Source organism: Gopherus flavomarginatus, chromosome 11, assembly GCF_025201925.1.
Source record: "Gopherus flavomarginatus isolate rGopFla2 chromosome 11, rGopFla2.mat.asm, whole genome shotgun sequence".
Taxonomy (NCBI): domain Eukaryota; kingdom Metazoa; phylum Chordata; order Testudines; family Testudinidae; genus Gopherus; species Gopherus flavomarginatus.
This window is the reverse complement of record NC_066627.1, coordinates 6,832,174-6,852,281: the sequence shown is the minus strand read 5'-3', so window position 1 is coordinate 6,852,281 and position 20,108 is coordinate 6,832,174. Positions and strand designations below refer to the sequence as shown.

Here is a 20,108-nt window from a genome sequence, read left to right as displayed (position 1 = left end):
TTAACTATCCCAGTCAATGAGTCCAAAGTTCTTCCAATTTAGCCTTCTTCTGCTGCACAGCATTCTCCTCAGTGCCTCCTTCACTTCCTTGTTCCTCAGGTTGTAGATGACAGGGTTGAGGAGCGGGGTGACTACACAGTAGAAGACAGAGACTACCTTGTCTGCCTGGAAGGTGTAGCGCACCTTGGGCCAGACATACATGAAGGTGACAGTGCTGTAGAAAATGGTGACCACGATGAGGTGGGAGGTGCAGGTGGAAAAGGCCCGTTGTCTGCCAATGGTGGAGGGCATCCTGCGGATGGTGGAGATGATGTAGCAATAGGACACCATAGTGAGCAGGAAGGAGCAGAGGATGATGACCCAGGCGAAGGTGAAGAATACCATCTCGCTGACTGAGGTGTCTGTGCATGAGAGGTTCAGCACTGGTGCCAGGTTGCAGAAGTGGTTGATCTTGTTGGGGCCGCAGAAGAAGAACTGAGTGGTAGAGATGGTGAGAGGCAAATTGCCAATGAAACCACTCACCCAAGAGCCAACAGCCAGCCAGGTGCAGACCTTTTTGTTCATCAGAGTGCTGTAATGCAGCGGGTAGCAGATGGCAATGTAGTAGCGATCATAAGCCATCACACCCAGGAACATGCACTCTGTGGTTCCCAAGCAGCAGAAGGCATAGAATTGGATGATGCAGCCCAACACAGTTATGGTGGTCCTCTCCACCATGAAGCTGGACAGCATCTTGGGCACAGTGACTATGTTGTACCAGATCTCCATAAAAGAGAAGAAGTTGCTCAGGAAGAAGTACATGGGTGTGTGAAGGGGGTTGTCCTTCCACACCAGGGCGATGATGGTGGCATTGGCCGTTATAGTCAAAGCATAAGTAAGAAGGAAGAAGGTAAAGAAAAGAAATGCCTACCATCTTCGTAGGCTATTGAACCCTAAGAGGATGAATTCAGCAACAGCACTCTGGTTTCTGGCATCCATCCTTCACTGTGTTGAAGAATTGGAGAAGGATTAAGAAGAATATGAAATAATAATAATAATAATAATAATAATAATAATAATAATAATAATAATAATGGTGAAATATAATGTAAATCTTACTGATCTGAAAGATTTTAAATGAAGTTATCTTTGTGGAAAGAGGACAAACTGAGGGTCTTTCAGTCGCTCTCTCTTTTTGTATTATGCCCATCATAGATTCCAAGATATTAAGGCCACAAATAATCATTCTGATCTTTTAGTTTGACCTCTTTTACAGCATAGGTCATAGAACTTCCTCAAAATCATTCCTAGAACATATTTTTTTTTAGAAAAAAAGCATCCAATCTTAATTTTAAAATTGTCAGTATTGGAGAATCCACCCCAGCACTTAGAAAATTGTTCCAATGGTTAATTACTGTCATTGTTAAAAAAAAATCCCTTATTTACAGTCTGAATTTCTCTAGCTTCAACTTCTGGCCATTGAATCATGCTATACTTTTCCCTCCTAGATTGAATAGCCCATTAAATATTTTTATTTCTGTGTACCTGCTTACAGACTGCATTCAAGTCATCCCTTAACCTTCTCTTTCTTAAGCTAAACAGATTGAGTTCCTTGAGTATATCACTATAAGGCAGGTTTTCTTACCATTTAATTGTTATGTCTCTTCTCTGAAACCTCTCCAATTTATCATCATCCTTCTTAAACTGTGAGCATCACAAATTGACACAGCAGTGGTTGCCTCAGTGCCAAATACAGAAGTAAAATTGTTTCTCTAGTCCTACTCAATATTCCCGTTTATGCAGAGAATAATTCTCAGAATCCCATTAGCTCATTTTCAGAGGATTGTCCACCATGATCCCCAAATCTTTTTCACAGACACTGCTTCACAGTCACTGCTTCCCAGGATAGACTCTCTCATCTTGTAACTATGGCTGACATTCTTTGTTCCTAGATGTATATGTTAATATTTAGCCATATCGTTTGATTGTCCCCAGTTTACCAAGTTATCCAGATCATTCTGTATCAGTGACCTGTCCTCTTCATTATTTACCACTCCCTCAACTTTTGTGTCATCTGCAACCTTGATCAGTGATAATTTTATGTGTTTTTCACAAGATTATTGATAAAGATGTTAAAGAGTGTAGGGCCAAGAACTAATCCCTGCAGGACCTCACAAGAAACACGCTCTATGACTGGAGAATGAAATTCTCCATGTCTCATTTCAATATGGTCCAAAATGGTTTGAGTTTCCCTACATATAGGCATATATAAACAAATAAAGTATGCATCACCCTCTAAAGGGCCCCCCCCCGCGGTGCCACCTGGAATTGGGGTTCCACTGAGCCCTCTGATCCACCAGTCTGGGCTCCCTCTCACACTGTGCTGCTGTAACAAGCTGAAAAGCCCTTCAAGTTTGTACTTTCACCAGCATTCACACAGGTAGGGATACACGCAGCTGCAGTTACACACAGCCTCTCTAACCACCAGCCTCCCAGCCTAGGACACCAGAGCAGTACCGTCCTGCCTTGGTCAAAATCTGGCCAGTATATGGTTTTAACACCCGATCCGCCTCTCCCTCAATGAGTACCATACACACTTGTGGCAACCAAGCTGAGATTTTTCCCAGACACCTTAGTCGAACTCACACCTCGTAGAGTCTTCCAGGTGCTATTCCAAGAGCAGGAGCATGTTGGGGTCACCAATATCATCAGATGTTTGTCTCTGCGTGTGTGTTCTTTTTGTGCTGTCCCAGCTCTACACAGACAGCTGGCACAGCAGACCTCAATCAAACTCCCCAATGAGCACAAGACTTGGGTAAGTAGAGAAGGCACCTGGCCAGGTTTATTGTCAACAAAGTATAGTAATAGCACGTGGCAGACTCTACGAGGATATTAAGACATGTATGCATGTGACAATGGACTCAGCTCAGTCAGTGTCAGGACTTTCCACAGCCCCCTAGGATGAACAAAGGGTTAAGGAGAGGTATTCCAACATCTATAGACTGAAGCAAACAACCTAGGATAAACTTCTTATGTACCACTGTACATGTTTCATGACATGTTTGTTACCTCCCCTTGTACTTTCCTCCTGATGTTTCAGACAAAATATCACTATTCATTACTTTTGTCAAACCATTTTATTATGTGCTACATTGAGGTGTTCTTCTGTTGGCTTGCTGGAATGTGTTTGCATATTCATTGTTTTAGCAATGCCAGCAGCACTGGTGCCGAATTTGTGTACTGGATACTGGCTTGCAGGTAAGCATTTGCTTTTAACAGTGTCTTACTGTTTCTCATAAAATAACTTGCATTGACTTTGGTTCAAGCCTTATGCCTTGCCCCAGACCCATGCTTCAGGCTCTTTCTTTCTACTACACACATTTTCTGGGGTAATCATTGTGCTTGCGTACATTTTCTCCATAAGCCATTAACATTGTTTGGTCTTTTATGGTTGTCCCTGGAAGGCTGCTTGTGGGTGTTTTCAACCTCACATTTCAGTAACACATACATAGCCAAAATTCATATCTTCACATATGACGATAGCACATACAATCCAATGAGATATTAAGGTCTAGCAGATCAAGACTTTTAGAATGATTCATCACAAGGCATACTTTGTACAAAATATATCCTAATTATATGACAGTGGCAAAGAAGGGTGTCATGCACCCCACTTCCTCTGGGACAAAGGTTTTATTTAATGAACATTACACAGTGTAATTTGAGGTGAAAGAAAAGCCATTATATACAATTGTAATTCCAACTACAATTTATTAAATTATTTGTCCATAATTTAAATTAAGATAGGGGAAGAGAATTAAGTTTTTACCCTAGTGATAATAATAACAATGTTTCTCACTTGCATAGCACATTTCTTCTAAAGATCTCAAAGTATTTCTGGTCTGTGGAACTGATTCCAAGCAGCCTAACTACTCATTCACTGCTCTTCCCATTATTCCAACTTGCCTGCACAAAAAGATATCCTTACTACAGTGTGCCATATTCTTAGCCCTAGAGTTCTGAAGAAATACTCCCAGCTCTGATAAAAAATCCCCTTTTTTGATTACACTCAAAATTTTCTGAACATCTCATGCAATTTTATGGCAAAGCCTGTCTCTCTTATTATGTGTGTTCCACAGAAGAATCAAATATTTAAGACTGGCTACTTTACTGTGAAGAATTATCAATGGGTCAGTTACAGCTACATTTAGAGATTGCATCTCACTCTATGAACAAAGAAGGCATTTGTGGTCCTCTGAGCCAAGGCAGGTCAGATATCCCAGAGAGAAACTCATGAAGATTATGGTTCATCTCTTCAGCTGATGGAGGTATTCAGAGTTACACTAGCCTAAGATCTGGGTTAAGCTTCCTCAATTCAGTATATCCGATTGTAGAATCAGTTTCCAAAGGAGATTAGGCTAATCAGGTCACTTTATAAGGCACGTCTTTAGAAAGGCTTCTCACCATAACCGGAATGTCACTTACCACCTTTAACCTAAAAAGAGAACTTTTCCCAAAGAAACTATTAACTGAAGAAGGAACAAGAGCCCAAGATTATAAAAGAGTTTGGTAGCTGAATCCGTTTAGCCAGGGAGGTGGTCTGATACAACATGAATGAAAAAACAACAGGCAGAGAGAACATAGAAAAATACCTCATATATATTAGATCAATTCCAATGGTTCAGGATCTTTGGTCCTTTCATAAGATTCAGTGTTGTCCTGAACTGCAACCTTTCCTTTTACAATAAGTTCTCTAATGCTTTCCAGGAAGAACTAGTATTTTAACTGATGGGTTTGGGGCAATTATGAGAGCAGCTGTGTGTGTCTATTGGGATCTGTCCCAACTCAGGGATGAGAAGAGTTTGTTATGGAGGCTCAAAAGTGTTGCATTAATTAGGTATCATATTGTAATTTTAACCAGTTTTGAGCAGACGTCTGAAGGCAGTGATGTCTTCCGCCTAGTGAACAAGTATGGCGGTCAATGGATGATTTCATCCTACCAAAGGAAGCATTTGATGAATTAAAATTCCTTGATTCTACCCTGGTCAAATGTTAAGAACATAAGTACAACCATATTGGGTCAGAACAAAGGTCCATTAAGCTCAGTATCCTGTCTTCTGACAGTGGCAATTGCCAGGTGCTTTAGAGGGAATGAGCAGAACAGGTAATCCTCATGTGATCCATTCCTTGTCACCCATTCCCAGCTCCTGGTGAAGAGAGGCCAGGAACACCTTCCTTGCCCATCCTGGCTAATAACCATTGATGGACCTATCCTCCAAGGAACTTATCCATTTCTTTTTTTGAATCCTGTTACAGTCCTGGCCTTCAAAACATCCTCTGGAAAAGAGTTCCACAGTTTGACCGTGGATTGTATGAAGAAATACTTCCCTTTGTTTGTTTTAAACCTGTTGCTTATTAATTTCATTTAGTGATCTCTAGTTCTTGTGGTATAAGAAGGAGTAAATAACACTTCCTTATTTAATTTCTCCACATCAGTCATGATTTTATAGACCTGGATCATATTCCCCTGTAGACGAGGAGACTCACCCCTGCGGCAACCCCTGCTGGTGACTTCCGGGAATTAGCTCATTCCAGTTCAGGAGTGTCCTCTGCAGGCCAGTGATCCACTGCCTCCTGGCCTCCGAGTCCCTCCCGAGACCCGGTGCCCCTTTATCTATGGTGTTGCCCCCTGGCAGTAACTCCTTTCTCTCAGGGTCTTCCCTCCCCAGGGAACCCCCACTACTATCCCCACCTCACCTCAGTATCAGGCTACTGCCAGTCATCATCTAGCCCCCATACCCTGGGGCAGACTGCAGTATCATCCACTCATCACTGACAAGATTGGGTTTGGACTGCTGCTTTTGCCTACCCCGGGCTGCCTTCTACAGCCCCCAGTACCTGTTGGCCTTATGCTAGGCCACAGTCTGGGGCTTTCCAGGCTGGAGCTCCCCAGATCCTCTGCCTTTCCCTAGCCCTGCACCACTCAGATACCCTCTCTCTAGCTCCCTGCAGCCAGGCCCTTCTCCTTCTACAAACCTAGAGAGACTCCTGAGATCCTGGCTCACAGCCTCTTTATACAGACCAGCTATGGCTTGATTGGGGCATGGCCCAGCTGCAGTCACTTCCCAACCAGCCCAGTTTAGCAGCTCCCAGCCACATCCTTCCCCCAAGGCTGTTTTAAGTCCTTCAGGGCAGGAGCAGGGTAACCACCCTGCTACAATCCCCTTACCTGGACAATGATCCCCCACTTTCACAGGCCTTGGGTGGCAGGCCAGTCCTTGCCCACAGACAACCTGCCAACCTGAAACATATTCTCACCAGTAACTGCACATCGCACCATAATAACTCTAGCTCAGGAACCAATCCATGCAACAAACCTCGATGCCAACTCTGCCCACATATCTACACCAGCGACACCATCACAGGACCTAACCAGATCAGCCACACCATCACTGGTTCATTCATCTGCACATCCACCAATGTAATATACGCCATCATATGCCAGCAATGCCCCTCTGCTATGTACATCGGCCAAACTGGACAGTCTCTACGGAAAACGATAAATGGACACAAATCAGACATTAGGAATGGCGATATACAAAAACCTGTAGGAGAGCACTTCAACCTCCCTGGCCACACTATAGCAGACCTTAAGGTGGCCATCCTGCAGCAAAAAAACTTCAGGACCAGACTTCAAAGAGAAACTGCTGAGCTTCAGTTCATCTGCAAATTTGACACCATCAGCTCAGGATTGAACAAAGACTGTGAATGGCTTGCCAACTACAGAACCAGTTTCTCCTCTCTTGGTTTTCACACCTCAACTGCTAGAACAGGGCCTCATTCTCCCTGATTGAACTGACTTCGTTATCTCTAGCTTGCTTGCTAGCATATATATACCTGCCCCTGGAAATTTCTATTATATGCATCTGAGGAAGAGGGTATTCACCCACAAAAGCTCATGCTCCAAAACGTCTGTTAGTCTATAAGGTGCTACAGGATTCTTTGCTGCTTTTATAGATACAGACTAACACGGCTACCCCTCTGATACTTGAGTAGTTTTGCATCTGCAAATTTTGCCATTTCACTGTTTACCCATTTTCCCAGATATTTTCTGAATATGTTGAATATTACTGGTCCCAGTACAGCCTCCTGGAGGACACCATTATTTACCTTTCTCCATTCTCGGAACTGACCATTTGTTCCTACCCTTTGTTTCCTCTCTTTTAACCAGTTACTGACGAGAGGACCTTCCCTCTTATCCCATGACAACTTATTTTGCTTATGAGCTATCGGTGAAGGATTTTGTCAAAGGCTTTATGAAAATCTAAGTACACTATATCCACTGGATCACCCTTGTCCACATGCTTGTTGACACCCTCAAAGCAGGACTGGCCTTTGGGGTGGGCTGTATGCCCCCTCCATCTCCCTCCAGGGCAGCCTGCCCAAGGGGGCACTGTGCACAGGATTTGGATTCCCACCTGATAAGCTGCTGAGAGCCATCTGGGCTGATGGAGGCAGCATGGCAGGCAGACATTGGAGCAGCAGCCTGGGGGTGAGAGAGAAACCCGAGCTGCAAGAGGCAGTTGGACAACCAGCCCTCAGAGCCAGGTGACTCCTCCAGAGCCCCTCCTCTGCCCTGCTCCATGTGTGCAGCTGCTTCTGTTCCTGTCCCCCGATCCCACTATCCTTGTTGGTTCATCCCTGGAGTTACTCTTGACCACTCTGGACTGGGAGTGTCCTCCTGTCTGCTCTTCAGGGGGAGGGGGTGATGGTGGGGTGTCCTCCTCCCCCACACCTATATACCGTATTTCCACTGAACTGGAGTGACAGGACGGGGCGGGGCGGGGTCTGTGTGTGCTGCTGCCTTCTGTGTCTGGAGCTGCTGGCAGCTGCTTGTGTCTGAACATGCCTAGTTCAGACTCCTGACCCTGAGTGCTTTCTTAAAGAGAGAGCACACTCACTCACTCAGGCACACGCACACTCCCTCAACACACACACACACACTCCTTCATACAGTCCCCTCCAAAGCACACAGCAGGGCTCACTGCATCCAGGTCACTTCTCCACTTGGGCTGTTGTTGGGGCTGAACGCAAGTTACTTTTGCCTGTTATTACAGGATGGCCTGGGTGGAGCTAGTAGTGCACTGGCTTTGACCAGCCAGGCTGGCTTGCAGCCACTGCCACTAGATACATTGAAGAGATAAGGCAGGCCTGAGAGTGTTAAGTGTGGGAATAGAAAGCAGTAGTGTTTCCTGCCAGAGCCTGCTTGTGGATGTATACGCCCCCTGACAAAGAGATGATGATAAGAATGAGTATGAGAATTTCTTTAGATGAGCAGTCTAACCTGCGGTCCCTGGCCTTGTAGGTGCCAGGAACTCTCCAGGCTGAAGCAGCGCCTGCTACGAACACTCGTGGACAAGTTTGAAGGCTCTGGGACTGTTCGTAGGAGAAGGGGCCTAAGCAATTATTCTTGCTTGCCTGTTTGGTTTGCTGCAAATCACGTATTTAGTAACGTGTGAAGGCTGGGAAGCTTATTATGCTTTGGCAAGAAAACCAGTTGTACTTATACGCCTGGTGTGGTTTCACTGAGTGTACCCGAGCTCCCTCTCTGGTGTAACAGATGTGCTGAGGCATCAGGAGCTGCTGCTTTCCTGCCCGCCCCTTACACAGCCCACAGGGAAAGGGACCTGGATGTAGGAAGCCCTGACATTGCTCCTTGATCCCCTCCTCACAGCCCCCTAGAGCTGCGGGATGTAGAGGAGCAGCAGTCCAGCAGGGAAGCGAGCAGCAATGCCAGCTGCTTTGTGCATCCAGGTCAATTTCCTCACATGGATGCAGGAGGGGGATGCAGGGGTTGGGGGCAAAGGAGGCACTGTGCAGGGGTTGGGGCATAGGAGGGTGCAGGTATTGGGGAGGGTGTAGAAGGGAGGCAGGGATTGGTAGTGAAGGAAGTATACGGATTAGGAGTGCAGGAGGGGGAGCAGGCATTAGAGATGAAGGAGGCACAGTGCAGAGGTTAGAGGAGACAAAGAACTTTATTTTGTGAGAACGAAGAAGTCCTACTGCTGCCCAAGAGTTTCCTCAGAGCCTCCTTGACTTCTTTGTTCCTCAGACTGTATATGATTGGGTTGAACATTGGAGTAATGACCGTGTAGAGCAAGGAGATTGCTCGGTTGGTGTCCACAGAACCACTGGAACTGGGCCTCATGTAGGTGATAAAGCAGCTGCCAAAGAACAAGGTGACTGTGATGATGTGCGAGGAGCAGGTGGAGAAAGCTTTGTGTCTCCCCTCAGCTGAGCGCATCTTCAGGATGGTGGAGAGGATGCAGACGTAGGAGATGATGATCAGGACAAAGGGGAATATTATGAACACTACAGTGAGCACGGTGTTGATAACATCATTCAGGGACGTGTCTGTACTTGCCAGCTTAAGCACTGGAATAACATCGCAAAAAAAGTGCTCGATTTTATTTGACCCATGGAAGGATAACATGAATATAGTGACCGTTTGCTCAAATGCCACCACATTGCCTGCAATCCACGCCACAGATGCCAATCTAGTGGTGACTTTTCTGCTCATGATGAGCGAGTAACGCATGGGGTTGCATATGGCGACATATCGGTCATAGGACATTAGAGCCAGCAGGCAGCACTCCGAGGTGCCAAAGAGGAGGAAGAAATACATCTGGGTTGCACAGCCAAGGAAGGAGATGGTCTGACGCTCTGACAGGAGGTTGGACAAGGTTTTGGGGATGATGACCGAGGTGTAGCAGATCTCCAGGGCTGACAAGTTTCTGAGGAAGAAATACATGGGGCTTTGGAGCGTCAGGTCAGTCACTGTGACAGCAACAATGAGGCTATTTCCTATCAGGATGATGAGGTAGATGAGTAAGACCAGGATAAAGAGAAAGAGCTGCAGATGCTGGAGGTCCGAGAAGCCCAGAAAGATAAACTCAGTCACTGTACTTAAGTTTCCCTCCATATCTCTGTCCTGATGAGATCACTTATGGATTCCAACACCTCAGGGGCTAGGATGGCATAAGTAGATAGAGTCACTGTTACAGGATCAGTCACATCCCTCTCCCCTTTCTCATCTCTCTGAGTGCCCCCAAATCAAGTGTTTGGCATCTTGACCTTACTCGGCTCTGGGTGGGATCTTGTCACCCTTCCATTCTTAGACAAGAACCCAGACAGACGGCTCCATGTACCGACCCCTTATTACCCTGCAGGGTTTGGTTCTGACCACCTGTGTCTCCTCTCTTTGGGAAGCTTGGAACAAAGCACTGGAGAAAACAAAGGATTTTAAAACACAAGCAGCCTGCACACAGATTTAGTCTCATCCATTCCTTTGCACCTCTACAAGGAAAGATAGAGCAGGGTTACCTTATCCTAGCTATCCCAGATTCCCCTGTGTGTCTGTGCAACTCTGAACCTGGTTCTCAGACAGACTTACTCTGTTCAAACTGGACTGGGTGCTCCCCACAAGTGTGAGCTATAACCATTATAGCTACTCGCTCTGACATTGTCTCCGAATGAAACTTAAGTGCAAGCTCCTAAGCCATTGTTAGCCAGGGTCTCCTCTCTCTGCCCCTAGATGGGCAGGCTGGATCTGCTACCAGTTTGCTACCTAAGGCCTTGTCTACAGCTAAAATGTAGGTCAACTTAGGTACACATAAAACTTAACTATATTGCTCAGGGGTGTGAACAATTCACATCACTGGGAGACTAATTAAGCCATCTTCAACCCCAGTATAGTCACTGCTGGGCCAGTGGAGGAATTCTTCTGTCCTCCTAGCTACTATCTCTCAAGAGGGTGGTTTTTCTACAACAAAAGAAAACCCTTTTCTGTCTCTGTAGCCAGTATCAGTACTACAGCAGTGTAGCTGCAGCACTGTAGCTGTGCTCTTGTAGTCTGAGACTGGCTGATCCAGGTACAATATTAATAATCGTTACAGAGCACCCAGATATTTGTCACAGCTTCCCTACCTCCCTTAGTCTTATTCCATTAATGACAATGAGATATTGAACTCCTGAGGTACAAAACAATGGTGAGAAACGGATTTTAGAACAACAAGCAGTTTAAAGGCACAGTTTGTCTCGTCTACTATTATATTTCACTCTCAGCTAATTTAGATTGGCTTTCCTCTTAAATTACCAGGGCACAACTGGACCAAATTTATTTTATCCTAAACTCTGAAGTCTGGGTTAGATGAGAGACAATCCTGTAGATTCAAGCATGACAGATGTCTTTGAAAGTCACAGCCTTAATAGACAGAGTTGATAGGGTAATAAGAGTCATTCCTTCAGATTAGTTGGCTTGGTAGAGAGACATGATGCACAATACCTTTGAGAAGACAGAAAGAAAGAGAGATGAGGGACCATTCTGCAGATTAGATAGATAAGAGTAAATTAGAGGGAATGATTAGATGAGAAGGAAAAAGAGCCAGAAAGACAGATTGCTCATTTTTCCTTTCAATTCTGGAGATCATTTAGGTGAGAACTGCTTGGGATGATGCACATGTGGATGCAACAATAAAGAAGGAAAACACCACAATCTGTCTCATAAACCTTCCCAGCTGTGGTAAATCCACTGTTTCTGAAAGTCACTTACCTCTGGAAGAGAAGCTTGTCTGCTAGTGACCCTCAGAGGCCGGTCCTTTTTGTACTGTGCAGTGACCATTGGGATTAAATCTGCAGGGTTCTGTCTGACTCTGAGCACCCTGGACAATTAGCAATTACATTTCTGTTTTTTAAGCACACTGATCAACGAAATTGACTCAGAAATACAGAACTGTCTTTAAACTTTAAACTGGGCTGACCCAGATTACAATCTCACTTGCACTTGTTGATTAAGATCAAGAATATGGGTTTACTGTGCATTGCGCAAACACTGACAGAAGATATCAGCTTTATTAAGATGTGTATGTTGCAATAACATCCTGATCCCTCAGAGACTGTACAATTTATCTCAGCTTCTCTATAATAAGTTCTTGTAGGACATGGAATAAGGATGTAATAATTTCATCTTGAAATTTCCAAAGGAATACAATTGGTCTCTAGGCAAAAAGGTTATAGAAATAGCTACCAGTGATGACAAGAGATTAGATCATGGTGGAGCTGGGAGTCGTGTCATGCTAGTCTGTGATGGGACATGGTCTCCACTTCACCACAATTGCACCATCTCTCTGGGCACTAATTGCCCCACCATTCTGGCACTCTCAGAATAAATCTTAGAATGCCCAGGACCTCTCTCATCCCTAGAGGACAGAGTTCAGGCACATTGGCAAGATGTGCATGTAAGAAAAATTCACAGCCATTTTCAGGTTGTAGCTGACCTGTTGAATGCTAAGGACAGCATTCTTCAGGGATGTCAGCTCTTCAAACCGTGAATTTCTAGGTCTCCAGTTCAGATCTATCCCATGGTAGGAGTGACTCCAGTTCGTTATACTTACATGGCTGCTTCTGGGTCTTCTATGTAATGCATTTAGTGGGTCTCAGTCCAGCTCCCAGTGGACAAGTGTCCACAGGGGTGGTCCTAGACTAGCTGCCATCAACTGGCACCCTAGGCGAACCATGCAATGAGAGTCTCCAAACCCCAAGGGCAGATCTAGGCTCAGGTTTTTGGTAAACTGAGAAACATTTTGCCCCTTTTTTCCTTTTAATGTTTTTGAAATGTTTTTTATTTATTTATTTTTTAAACAGAGGCTTAATTATTTAGTTTGTCTGTCCCTCTGTCCAACCAATGTTTTTGAGATCAGATAAAATAGAGACACTAAATTTTCAGAATAGATTTGTACATGACAGTTAGATGACATTTCAGTCCAATTTCAAATAAAAATGCATTAAAAATGTTAATTATTTTTACTATTAAAAATCCAAAGCCATCCATTATGCTATCATACTTAAACTGCCACTACCACCACATCCAATATAGAAAGAAATAAGAAAACTCTTCAATGAACTTTAACCTGTATTTACAAAACACTGAATAAAAAACACTGTGCTCTTAAAACATGATTTTTCTTGCTTTAAGTTTTGAAAATTCAGTCACAAGTTCTTTTAGTTTTCCAGTTATTTCATGCTCTGACATTGTGGCAAGTCCAACAAGTCTCTCTTGCACCATTGTTGAACTCAGATACGTTTTTTATCAATTTTAACTTTGAGAAGTTACATTCCCCACTAGCTAAGGAAACTGGGAAAGTTAAAAGACTACATAGAGCTATACTAGTGTTTGGAAAACTGTTTGTGAGTTTATTTTCACAAACAAACTTCAATACTTCTTCAGAAGTGGAATGTTTCTTAAGTCATCTTGAAAAAGCCTGAAGCTCACTACAGAAATCTGTAGCATCAATGTCTTTTGAATTTTCATGAGTCAATGCTGAATCCAGTGTTATATAAAATTTTCTTATCTGTTTTGTTGTTTTCCTTTGCAAGCTGTGGATATCATAAAGAAAGCCAAATACTGACTCTAGCTGCTCCTTCTGTTGAAATCTTTTGCAACCAAGTGAATAGCAGTATCAAGGACTGTGAAGCAGAAATTCACTTTGAACCTTTGTTTTGGGTTCTGAATGGGTGTGTCTCATCCTTCATATGAAAACTGCTGTTTCCTTTGCCGAATGCAAACTGGTTCTCGTTCAAATTCTGCCAGAAAGTCTATTTCTTCAGCAAACTCAAGAGTATCTCCCAGTGTTCTTTCGAACCCTTCATCACTTCTGTATTCCTCCACAATAGTTTTAGTTTGCTTCAGTTTTTGAATAGCAAAATGTATGTTTAAGTTCTTTTCCTGAAGCTGCTTACTAGTGAGGTTAATCTCGAAAAGGATATTATACCACAAAATGAGTGAAGTCACAAATTTGAGCATGGAAAGGCCATTTGCAAGAGCTTTTGCATCCGAGTGTGCCACATTGCCAGATGATCCAGTAAAGGTAGTATCATCAGAAATTTCAGTTATGGCATCATAAATGTTTCCAAGTTTATAGCGAAGAGGCTTCAAAGCATCAGTGTGACTCTCCCATCTTGTCTGACTAAGTGGTTTTATAGTTAGAGAACTCATAGGGTGAGTCAGAATCTTCCAGTGGTGTGTTGAGTCTGAGAAAAACACATAAACACCTTGCACCATGTCAAAGAAACTGCTTGCTTCCAAACAGGATCTAGCAACAGCAGCAGAGGAAGTGCAAGGAATGAAAAAGGCCCTAGGATTGATTTCCATCATTCTCCTTTGCACACCATTGTCTTCACCCTTCATATTACTCCCATTGCACTGGTCTACAATTTTTGAGAAGTCATCTGCTTCAGAGATAAAATGTGATATTTATTATGTATTTTGATGTGCTGAATTCAGATATGACAATTAAAACAACTGATTGGCTACTGTTTCTAAGATATTTAAGTTTTTACATTTTATGTCTATGTATATTGTGTAGATAGTAGAGATTTAATCATAAATTGTAAAAAGAGGTCTTTTCATGTGTTCATGGTCGCTTTACATGATAATATTTCACCTGTCCTGTTTATGTAACACTTTAAAAATCAGCAAAAGGGTTATATAACTAAAATTGATTATGAAAAAAAAGGCAAAAAACTATTCTGTACATAGTTTAGTCCTACTCAGTGTCTACTCCGCACTTCTTGGCTTGTCTCTTGTATTCATTAAATGGAGCATCTCTTGTCACTGTCCAGCAATAGTCTGCAAGCATTGATGGGCTCCATTTGCCTTGATAGCCTGCCAGGAGATTCCACTGCTGTAGTCTGGAGACCAACAGCTCTGCCTTACTCTTGGGTAGTTCTAAATCCCTGACAAGGTCATTCAGTTCACCTTGTGTTATGAGGTGTGGTTCAGAGGAGGAGGATGGGAGAAAATGTGGGTCCTGAGACATTGATGGTTCAGGACCAGAAGTTTCATTCTCTTCCTCGTCTGATTCAAGTGAGAATGATTCTGGTGCATCAGGAACCGGCAATCCTTCTCCGTGGAGTACTGGGCGTATAGCTGATGGAATGTTTGGATAATGCACAGTCCACTTTTTCTTCTTTGACACACCTTTCCCAACTGGAGGCACCATGAAAAAGTCACAATTGCTGGGAGGATCTGTTGGCTCTCTCCAAATCATTGGCACTGCAAAAGGCATAGATATCCTTTTCCTCTTCAACCACTGGCGAAGATTTGTTGCACAAGTGTTGCAGCATATGGTGTGGGGCCCACCTCTTGTCCTGATCTCCAATTTTGCAGCCAAAATAAAGGTGATAGGCTTTCTTAACCATAGTGGTTATATTGAGCTTTTGTGATGCAAAAGTCACTTCACCACAAACATAGCAGAAGTTATCTGAACTCTTCACACAAGTACGAGGCATCTCTGCTCACTTTGGCTAAACAGAAATGTGTCCTTTTGCAAAATCAAACACTGACAAATAAGAGAGCACCATATTGTATGATTTCTAGAGCTGATATAGGGCAATTTGTTCAGTGGAGTGATGTAAGCTTCGTTATGATTGCATCATCTATGACTTCTAGGAATAACATGATGCAATTCATATCATGTATGATGCAATACCAGTTTCAGATTGCATCATTCATTGTTTTGCCTAAAAAGCAAGCACTATCCAAACTCAGTCATAGATTTATTCATAGATCCAGTCAAAGATGTAATTTAGTCATTTCTGGTTTAAATTGAGATCCCTTCCCTTTATAACTCACTTATCCTCTACCATTCCCAAGTCAAGGGTCATATATACTGACACAATAGCATATCTTGAAAACTAGAACCAATCAACAATTTTAAGCATCATTTTCGTTCTCAGTTACCCAGAATTAGTAAAGTTGGACTACATTTATTTCAGAAGCATTTTGGCTGTAGAGCAGTGTTATCATAGCCTTGGCCATGTAAGTTATCAACAGATAATGATATTGTTTCAAGCTGTTGTAGAATGGTTTCAGTCATAAATGCTCCAGTCATCTCCTTCAGTGGTATGAAACCCCCAGAAATGTTCCCTTATGGGCACTTAAAAATTATCTTTATCTGCATACTTTTCCATATCCACAAAATGAATGATCATCATTTGTTCAACATGTCTCACATCTGGTGTACAGGAGAATATTATTGAAAAGTATTTTGCAGAAAGGGTAGCTTCTACAAATTTCTTTTTAATGGCATTTGCTAGGATTTGAATCAGTTCATTCTGCATATTGTTTTCTAAGTAATGAACCTGTGTTTCATGATCAGTTGATAGAATTTATGTAGATGCTCCTTCATGACTGGATCAAACAATGGTAGGTATTTAACAAATATTAAAAAGTTTCCATTACTTGGAGTGTATAATTTTTCATTTCTCTCGCAGCTGCGGAATGCTAACTTTTGCCCTCTCAGAGCTCTCACTGAAGCAATCAGAGGTGTTAATATTTGTTGCCAATATTCTTCTTTTTCCTTGATCACACGTAAATTTTCTTCATTGATAGTTTTTCTTTTTTTTAATCATAATTCAAGTTCTTTCTAATTTTCTAAGCGTTTCAAATGTTCTGTACTTTTCATGTGAAGAGAGAATTGAAGATTTGTTTTTCCAATGCTTCGAACCATTTTCAGTCAGTGATGTACCAGTTGATTGATTTTTTAAATTTGTAGCAAAATCAAAACACAGAGTTCTTTGATACTGATTGTAACCAGTTTTGATAAATTTCTTCCCCATTAGTTAGTTTTCTCTTGTAATGCTGAGCAGATAATTTTCTTTTATTTGAAATTCAATAATGGTAAGTGCAAAGTACACTTAGGAAAATTAAAATGCACAACCACAAAATTGGGAAAATTAGCTAGGTGATGGTACTGCTGAAAAGAATCTTGGGGGTATAGTGGATCACAAACTGAATATGAGTCAGCAATGTGATGCATTTAAAAAAAAGGCTAATATCATTTTGAGGTTAATTAGTTTGATAGGCGCTTATTAGACATAGGAGGTAATTGTTCTACTCCACTCAGCACTGGTGAGACCCCAGCTGGAGTACTGTGTACAGTTCTGTGTACCACATTTCAGAAAAGATGTGGATAAATTGGAGAGTTCAGAGGAAAGCAACAAAATATGAAAAAAAAATTTTTTAGAAAACCTGTCTGTCATAAACAGATAGCTAAGGGTTAATGTTCTTTTACCTGTAAAGGGTTAACACAGGGAACCAAACAGCTGACCAAAGGACCAAACAGGAAGCAAGACTTTTTCAAATCTGGGTGGAGGGAAGTTTTGGGTGTGAGTTCTTTGTTCTTTGTCTTGGGTCTGACCCTCTCGGCTCTGAGAGAGATTTTTCTATCTTCAGGCTTTCTAATCTTCTGTTTCCAAGTTGTAAGTACAAGGATAGTAAGACAATAGGTTTATATATTTTTTTGTATTTACATGTGTGTAGTTGCTGGAATGTTTTAAATTGTATTCTTTTTGGATAAGGCTGTTTATTCATTTTTTTCCTTTAAGAAATTGACTCTGTATGTTGTCACCTTAATACAGAGACTATTTTTAATGTCCTTTTCTTTCTTTTTTTATATAAAGCTTTCTTTTTAAGACCTGTTGGAGTTTTTCTTTAGTGGGGACTCCAGGGAACTGAGTCTGCAGCTCACCAGGGAATTGGTGGGAGGAAGAAGTCAGGGGGAAAATCTCTTTGTGTTAGATTTACTAAGCCTGACTTTGCATACCCTCTGGATGAGGGGGAAGAGAGATTAGATCTCTCGGTACTTGTGTTTCAAGGACTGGAAGCAGGGAATCTCCTAGTGTCGACCAGGGAGGGGAGCCTGGGAGGGGGTTATTTCCCTATGTTGTAAGACTCAAGGTATCTGAGTCTGGAGGTCCCCCAGAGAAGGTTTTGGGGAGACCACAGTGAGCTAGACACTGTATAATTCCTAGCTGGTGGCAGCGATACCAGGTCCAAGCTGGTAACTAAGCTTGGAGGTTTTCATGTTAACATCCATATTTTGGACGCTAAGGTCCAGATCTGGGAAGAAATGTTATGACAGTTTCTTTTATCTGTAAAGGGATAACAAACAGAGAACCAAACACCTGACCAGAGGACCAATCACGAGACAAGATACTTTAAAATCTCGGTGGAGGGAAGCCTTTGTTTGTGTTTTTTGGGTTTGGTTTTGTTCTCTCTGAGTTCTGAGAGTAACCACACGTACCTACAAGCTCTCTAATCTTCTGTTCAAATTTAGTAAGTACAAAGGTAGAACGGCGGTTTAGTCTTTTTGATTGTTTTTCTTTATTTCCAAATGTGTATCTGGCTGGTAGAGTTTTAATGTGTATTTGTCTAGAAGTATTTTATATTGTATTTCTGCTGGAGGAGCTTTTTCTCCAGTTTCTATAAGCTGACAGACCCTGTAACTTTTACCATTTAAATTACAGAGACACTTGTTACTTTTTTTCTTCATTTAATTAAAAGTTCTGCTTTTAAGGCCTGTCTGATTTTTTCCCCTTGTTGAGGCTCAAGGGAACTGAGTCTGTACTCACCAGGGAATTGGTGGGGAGAAGGGAAAGGTGAATTTCCTCTTTGTTTTAGATTCACGGAGTTTGAATCTGTATCGCCTCTGGGTGAAGGGAAAAGAGGAGGAGGGGGGAAGGTAACATTCCTCTCTGTGTGGTGATTCAAGGAGTTTGAATCACAGTGATCTCCTAGTGTACTCAGGGCGGGAAAGAGCTGGGAGGAAGGAAGGAGGGGGAAGGGAAATGGTTTATTCCCCTTTGTTGTGCGACTCAAGGAATTTGGGTCTTGGGGTCCCCAGGGAAGGTTTTGGGGGGACCAGAGTGTATCAGGCACTGGAATTCCTGATTGGTGGCAGCTTATCAGATCTAAGCAGGTAATTAAGCTTAGAGGAATTCATGCTGGTACCCCACCTTTTGGACTCTAAGGTTCAGATTGGGGAAGGATACTATGACACTGTCTCATGAGGAAAAGTTTAAAAATCTGGTCATTTTTAGTCTTGAGAAAAGAAAGACTGGAGGTAGGGGGAAGAGGTGTGTCTGAAAACAATCTTTAAATATGTGGAGGGCTGTTATTGAAGAAGATGGTGAACAAGTGTTCTTCATAGCCATTGAAAGTAGGACAAGAAGAAGCAGGCTTAATCTGCAGCAAAGGAGATTTAGGTTAGAAGTTAGGAAAAGCTTTCTAACTCTCAGGGTAGTTAAGCTCTGGAAGAGGCTTCCAAGAGAGGTTGTGGGATTCCCATCACTGGAGGATTCTAAGAACAGGCTGGACAAAGGGATGGCCTGAATATTCCTTCCAGACCTACATTTCTAATACTCTTAGCCTCCTTTCAAAAGCCTGATGTTACCTGTGCTGTTCCAGAAGCAGATCAGGGACCTACTGTGACCTAAAGAGTCCCATACTGGCATCTAGTTCCCTTCATGCTTCCTGAAGGGACTAATTAGCAGCAACTCTGTAGCTGTCCCAGATTACTTAACCCTCCAAACCAGTTTATCTTTGCTGTTTAGCATTTTGATGTCTCCATTTTGCTCGTCACAAAATTGGCCAGAATTTCAATGTCCCCTGCTTCAGCAAGACCTCCCTGAACACAGATGATGATTCAAGGCCCTTCTTGGAACCCCCTCTAGTTTGTCTATGTCATTCCGATAGGATAGTATGCAGCCTTGTTACAGACAAGAAATGGAGGCAGATAAAATATGAATTTACTTGCCCCAAGCGCCCACAGTGATGGAGCAGGGAATCGATCTCTTCTGAAAGCAAACCTAATGCATTACCCACAAGCCTATTTTAAGTTTTACCACATTGAAGGAAGGAATGATATATCATTTTAGATTTCCTGCATAATTGATATCCTGCCCGCATTTTGGGGCTTTATCATACATTGCATCCTTTGTTTAGACTTGGAGAAATCCAGTATGCTAGTGGATTAAGCAATTGATAGATCTATGCCATATACCCATACAAGCTTCAGGGGAAGGATAGCTCAGTGGTTTGAACACTGGCTTGCTAAGCCAGGAACTGTGAGTTCAACCCTTAAGGGGACCACTTAGGGATCTGAAGCTGAATTAGTACTTGGTCCTGCTAGTGAAGGCAGGGGGCTGGATTTAATGACCTTTCAGGGTCCCTTCCAACTCTATAAGATAGGTGTATATATCCATTTGTTATTAAGTTGCATGTGTGAATG

General features: G+C 42.6%; 2 protein-coding genes across 2 annotated transcripts; both read right to left on the bottom strand.

Annotated features, from left to right (window-relative positions):
- LOC127031797 (olfactory receptor 6B1-like) lies at positions 1-801 on the bottom strand. The gene has a single exon (XM_050918832.1). It carries the CDS (start codon positions 799-801, stop codon positions 1-3), a length of 801 nt encoding a protein of 266 aa, XP_050774789.1.
- An 8,141-nt stretch (positions 802-8,942) lies between these two features.
- Positions 8,943-9,973, bottom strand: LOC127031323 (olfactory receptor 10A7-like). Its single transcript, XM_050918070.1, has one exon. It carries the CDS (start codon positions 9,959-9,961, stop codon positions 8,996-8,998), a length of 966 nt encoding a protein of 321 aa, XP_050774027.1. The 5' UTR covers positions 9,962-9,973; the 3' UTR covers positions 8,943-8,995.
- Between the last annotated feature and the right edge of the window lie 10,135 nt (positions 9,974-20,108).